The sequence below is a fragment of the Pholis gunnellus genome (assembly GCF_910591455.1).
Source record: "Pholis gunnellus genome assembly, chromosome: 21".
Classification (NCBI taxonomy): Eukaryota; Metazoa; Chordata; class Actinopteri; order Perciformes; family Pholidae; genus Pholis; species Pholis gunnellus.
Window position 1 is genome coordinate 7,424,298 of NC_136548.1, and position 6,164 is coordinate 7,430,461.

At 40.7% G+C, this 6,164-nt stretch overlaps 1 protein-coding gene across 3 annotated transcripts in view; it reads right to left on the reverse strand.

Annotated features, from left to right (window-relative positions):
- Nucleotides 1–5,327, reverse strand: part of trrap (transformation/transcription domain-associated protein) — a gene marked incomplete at its 5' end in the record, with an annotated part of 70,269 nt that extends 64,942 nt beyond the window's left edge. For all 3 annotated transcript variants that reach the window (XM_079183331.1, XM_079183330.1, XM_079183329.1), the window contains 11 exons: nt 92–230; nt 922–1,018; nt 1,686–1,774; nt 2,096–2,173; nt 2,703–2,828; nt 3,019–3,075; nt 3,256–3,339; nt 3,738–3,842; nt 4,118–4,228; nt 4,478–4,527; nt 5,228–5,327. In XM_079183331.1, coding sequence (XP_079039457.1) covers nt 92–230; nt 922–1,018; nt 1,686–1,774; nt 2,096–2,173; nt 2,703–2,828; nt 3,019–3,075; nt 3,256–3,339; nt 3,738–3,842; nt 4,118–4,228; nt 4,478–4,527; nt 5,228–5,327 — 1,036 coding nt within the window. The remainder of the gene's footprint in view (nt 1–91; nt 231–921; nt 1,019–1,685; nt 1,775–2,095; nt 2,174–2,702; nt 2,829–3,018; nt 3,076–3,255; nt 3,340–3,737; nt 3,843–4,117; nt 4,229–4,477; nt 4,528–5,227) is intronic.
- Nucleotides 5,328–6,164: the final 837 nt, after the last annotated feature.

Consider the following 6,164-nt stretch of genomic DNA (forward strand, 5'->3'; position numbering starts at 1 on the left):
TTTCCCCAAAGAGAAAAAACTGCATTACGAGCCTTCTAATTTTCCTGTTTATATATGTACCTTGTGTGTGTGCGTGTGTGTGTGTACATACGGCTACGAAGGTCAGTAGTGAGGATGTGCTTGGCTGCAATGAGCAGTTCCTTGCGGAGGTGAGCCGTCTCAGAGGGGCAGTTGGTCAGCAGTTGCAGCATTCCCTTCACCATCTGCTGAGAGTACTTCCCTACCAGGTCCTGATGGGTACACACACACACACACACACACACACACACACACACACACACACACACACACACACACCATGTGATTAAAAGCACAATTAATTCCTAAAATGACTGTATACAGAGGCAAGCTATGGTCAGCAGAAATAATTAATACACCAAGTCAATATCAATACAAGCCAAATGTTTGGACAATATTTCTTAATTTAATTTGGACAGGGTGTCTGCAGCAGCACAAAAAACAGTTTACTAAATCCCCAAATAGAATTCTTCTTGGTGGGTTAGAAGTCCTTTTTATGGTAATATTATTATTATTGTTTGTGCCAATTTTCCTGATAATGTCTGCACACAGTCAGTGCAGCAGGAGATAGCTTTGGAGGAAGTTATTTGTGCTTTTCGTTTATCGTTCAGTGTGGAAAACTAAATATAAAGTAAAGTAAACATTAAAGTCTTAATTTAAGTCCTCAAAGAATAATTGTCATCTTTATTTTCCTCAGTTTTGGTGTCTTCATATCAGTGAGCACATTATGTCCCTGCCAATCACCCGACACCCAAAAGAATAAATGACGCGTCTGCTTGATAGACTACGTCTACATCTTTATATTCTGGGGATCTTTGCTAGTAGCTAATATTAAACCAAGTTTGACAAGAGGATGCATTATTAAAACAATGAAATTCAACACACAGTCCAGACGGGTGTTACCTGGTAGATCCGGATGATGTAGGCTAGAAATGACAGAGTCTTGATCTGAGCAGCGATGAAGTCTGCGTACAGCTCCTTGTTATAAAGCTTGTGTTGCCTGCAAAGGAAACAGCGTGATGTACATATAAAAAGATATTTAGTCCCATCACAGACATTAATGATGTCGTAAACCTGCAGTAGGCGGCAATTATAGAGGTTGAGAGGAATTGTGGGTCTACATGGGTGACTTGTTTGTGTCACAGCTGTTCCTGCACGTGAGGAAGACACTCCCTTTATACCTGCCAGAGACCGCAGAGGTATTTTCTCCAAATTAACTCTGCTCCATTTCCTTCCTGTTCCGAATGCTTAACACAAGTCTCTTCCTTCCCCAGAGAGGTTTCACCTCCCGCTAAGCCAATTTCTACCATTTTGACTTTCCAAAATGGATTTTAACTTCAAATTTGGCAGGCAAAGTGTCAGGGAACAGCGTCAACAATCCTAGTGCTGGATAGAGATGGTGAGGGGGGAAAATCCTCCTCCTAAACGCACACAAACTAATTTTAATGGCTGTAAAATGAAAATGAACTTCGTTTTAGGGCACATTCCAATCCTATCAGACACACTTGAATAGCCTACTTCCATGAGCACGCGCACACACACACACACACACACACACACACACACACACACACACACACACACACACACACACACACACACACACACACACACACACACACACACACACACACACACACACACACACACACACAGATGTATCTCACCTGGCCTGCGGAGACACCTGGAGCATGATGGTGTTCATGATGAGGGGCACAAACTCTGACACCACATTGTGAATGTTCAGCTTATATAGCTGAGGGGACAGAGCAAACACAGAATCTCATTATTGTAATACACAAGCATTATTAGAACTTCAGTGATACACTCCAAAACTCCTTGTTTGTATATATTTTTAGGGGGAAATATGCTAAAACTCCAATTATCTAAAAATGCACTTGAGCGAATTCAGTTAGTGGGGTCAACAGTTTTTTTTACCCTATCATTTCAAATGTATTGGCATTTTTATGTTTCTTTTACATGTAAAACTGCAGTATTTTAGGGCTAAAAGGCAGATATACACATATTTGCAGTACATTTGTTTCATTTATTCAGGACTCCGGATTGTGTCACTTACCTGATACATCAGCACCACTATGATAGGCAGCTCTGCCAGCACCTTGAGAGACAAGGACCCCCGTGGGATGATGGTGTGCTAGAGGCAGAAACAAAGTGAGAAACACAATGAGGATGAGCTAAGTGCTGGACACTAGGCTGCACCTTTCTACAGCTGGAGCGCTATGAAATAAAGTGACCCTGACAGATTGAAGCAAGAGGTAAACAAAGTCAAGTTTAGAGAAGTGGACTTCTGACCACAAGGTTGCTGATTTGAATCCTTGTCAGTACTTGTACACGTTTCATTAGAAAATGTAGAGTATGTTGTGTTTCAGTACACTCTTTGTAAAATAAAACATTTCAAAGAAAACAAACTGGCGGTCAATAAAGCGCCGCGGTCCTCAATGAGACAGAGTCAGCATGAAGTTAAAACATAAGTGAAAGTGTTATAAAACTTTAGTTTGAATATGTATGCTGAAAGAGAGCTTACAATACGTTTAATGTATTTTCTATTAGAGGGCAGTTTGGTGGTTTCTCCTGTTAGTGAACCAACATGGTGCACTACTACCATCCTGTGGTTACAGGCAGTACTGTAGAAGTATGCCGATATGAACTCCTGGTTCGCTTACTGTTCGTGTCTCGCTGTCTTCCCTCTCAGGTGCCGTCTTGACCAGCACTGACGTGATCATCCCGACCATTTCCGGGGAGGGAACCGTGTTCTCCGCTATCACCTGCGGGTTCTCGAAGTACCTGGCCTGGTGGGAGCAGAGGGAGGCGGCAGTTAGAAGAAATCCAGGAAACGTGGATACAGGTGGAGAAGGAAGAAAGGCAGATAGTCACAAGAAAATGGCAAGTTACTTTGTGTTTCCAGTAAAAGCCTGAGCCAATCAGAAGCAAACACTTCTAACCGAGAGCAGAGCCAGCTGCTATGAAGGATGTACTTACAACTACTTTTGGAAGGTCTTTGTAAATCTGCTTCACAAAGTCCAGAAAGTGATGAATCTGAGACGAGAGGATTATTGAAAACATGTTAATCCAAGACTTCAAGAAAATGGTCCAGTGTTTATATTCTTTTTTTTTATATAAAGAGGAATATTGACAAATGTGCTTTTAGAATACAGGGAATTTAAAATTCTTTCACAAATCAATTTATTTTTCAAGCAATATAGCTGAGAATCTCACCTCCTGGGAAATTGGAGGCCGGAACTGTTTGTGCAGCTCAATAATGATGCGAAGGCATATCAGCACATTTTCCTCATTTTCAATCTGTGTTAAAAAAAAACACACACGGAAAAAACAAGAACGTGAAACAGCCACACAAAAGCTCTTATATCTCTGAAAAAGTGCATATTTACGTATTATACATATATGCCCGCTATCCAGAGTCACGTCAACAAATGTCACTGTTTTCCGATTCCACAGCAACAAACCCCACCTGTTTTATTAATTCTTAATTAAACTGTCTACTCAAAAACAAAACTATTACCACATGTTGCAGCTTTTGGGAGGTGGTTAATATTAGCTTTCCAGCACTTTATGTGCATTTCCTGAGCTAACCAATGAACTGTTAGAAAGTAAGGCCAATCCACTACAAGTGTAAGAGGTTATATAGCAACTGAATGATAGAAATAATAATAAAATGTTCTGTTGTGAGAGACTCGTACCTCCAGGAATCTGAACATCACAGACAGGACGTTCTTGGTGTGAGGACGAAGGTGTTCATTCGTTGGAATGCGGTGGATGATTTCCAGCACCAGCTTCCTCAATTGCTGAAAAAAAAAGGGGGATAATATGTTAATGCGAATTATCAAACCATTTGATACAATCAAATTGATTTATTTAATCAAAAGTGGGTGTATGGGATTACAACAGCAGTCATGCTACTCAATGTAACAGAACATTTTGATTTACAGACTTGTGTCTGTGATCAAATCAGTATTTCTGCTACACTGGATTTCTGTCCGTAGAGTTTTTGAACATTGATTGACAGATTAAAAGTGGCGATTCTCGGAAGAAGCACAGACTTTAGTCTAAAACGACATACCTGTGTAGGTTTTTCTTGCAGGAATTGCACCTCGCCATCCTGAAGAAACGTGAGGAAGCGAGGGATGATGTGTTCCAAGAAGGTGGAGTACTGAGGCGAAGATGTCACGTTCTGAAATTTAAATTCCAAGACATGTTATGTCATGTATACACTCTGTGTATGCAGTCATGTTTCAGTGCAGAGCAAAATTTCATCAAAGATTTTTTCTTCCTTGCTGTAGGATTATTTCACGTCATCAAAAACGTACTTTATTTACCCCCCAGCTGTGTTAAAACTCAAAATCCTGAGAGAATTAGACCGTTGCAGAATCTATTAAACTTCTTAAAATCCACCATCATACTGTAAAAGAAACAAACTTACTTCAAAGTTCTCGCTGACCTCCTGCATCATCTTCAGCTTCGTTTCATCAGCTGGGAGTTGAAGGACAGAAGGTCGCCGTTAATCAAACGTTCTTAAGATATAGCTCCGCTTTTCACGGCGGCCTCCATGTGCTCAGTGGGGACTGTCAGATCTTATCAGTTTTACTTTCATCATCCAGGTTGATCAAAGGTACATCAAGATTCACACTCACCATTCACAACACTCACACAGACAAGCACTCTCCCAGACACACGTACCTTTGACTGGACTAAAGCGTATCGCTCTCATCACATCGCCCACGCTGAGCACAAGTGCCAATCATGTATTTTGCTGACACTAAGCAGAAAAAAGTTACATTGTATGGATTGAATTAATATGTATGAGAAAGGTGTGCTTTGAATGTGCAACTTTAATGATTAAAATTCAAAAGAAGAAATGTTATAAGACCCTCTATTTCTGTGGGAATAGCTACATTCATTCTTACATGAATTCTTATTGTACAAAGATCTACTTAATACTCTTAATCATTTAAACTAATGGGATGTGTTGCATTCACACTAATCAATACTGCATCTGATCACCTGATCATGGTCTAGTGTAGAGAATGAAACCAGCGCAACAATTAAAGTAAATGTACGCTTGATATTTAAAATGCGATTGAATACAGATACATTTATGTCATTTTTAGGCTTTCTTCTGCCATTTTCCTAACTCATGTCTGGCAATGCACTGCGAGGTCTATGAACTTACGTGTGTTAGCGTCTGTGAGTGCTGCCACAAACTGCAGGTACTTCTTCATGAGTGTAGTCTGGTCGACCACAGTGGGGCTGGGCGCGGGCACAAAGGCCATGGTGGCAGATGGGACAGACCGGACTGCTGTGGGGAAAGGGTCAGACAGCAGTCTGCACAGATCTCAGTGTGATCTCATGTACACTGCAAAAAAAAAAAGATTCGTTGTCATTGATCCAAATGAAGAAAATAACGTAAAATGTGCTTAAAATGTTGGCAAAAATCAGTATTGTCACGGAAAAATTAGCGTTTCGGAAATCGGTAACAGATCCACTAACATGCCTGTTACAGCGCGCACATTGATGACATCATAACAATCGACGGCTAGCACAATATTTGTATACTGCGATAATATTTGTGAATTAAAAACGGGTTTTATGAAATCAAAGTGGGAAGCATTACATTGCTAAGAGGCGTTGCACGCTTATGCATATGCTCAAGACCGCCACAAAAGGCACATTTAATACTAATTTGCAGAACACGCTAGCAACCGTTAGCTAATAAGCTAGCTTTCCCAAAAGAAAGAAAGCGCTCGCGAATGCCCTAACATTACACGCACACTTGAAGAGAAAATAAACACAGACCACAGAGAGAAAACACTCTTTCACAGACAAAAAACGGTTTAAAAGTGCATTCGTGTACAGAAGGATGTGAAAAGCACCTAATATTTTGCCAAAGTGTATTAGAAAAAGCTAACCATTCGTACTTACCCAGCACCACAGAGAGGAAACTGCCGATTCGCTCCGTATCCGCCGCTCTCGCGCTGCTGCTCAGGGCTTTCGACCAACTAAGATGTGTGGTATCCCTCCGCGTATTGGGTATCGTATTTTTCTAATGAATCTATGAATACAATGTAATAATGTTTGGTTGATAACACTATATGCGGAGGAGTGATACA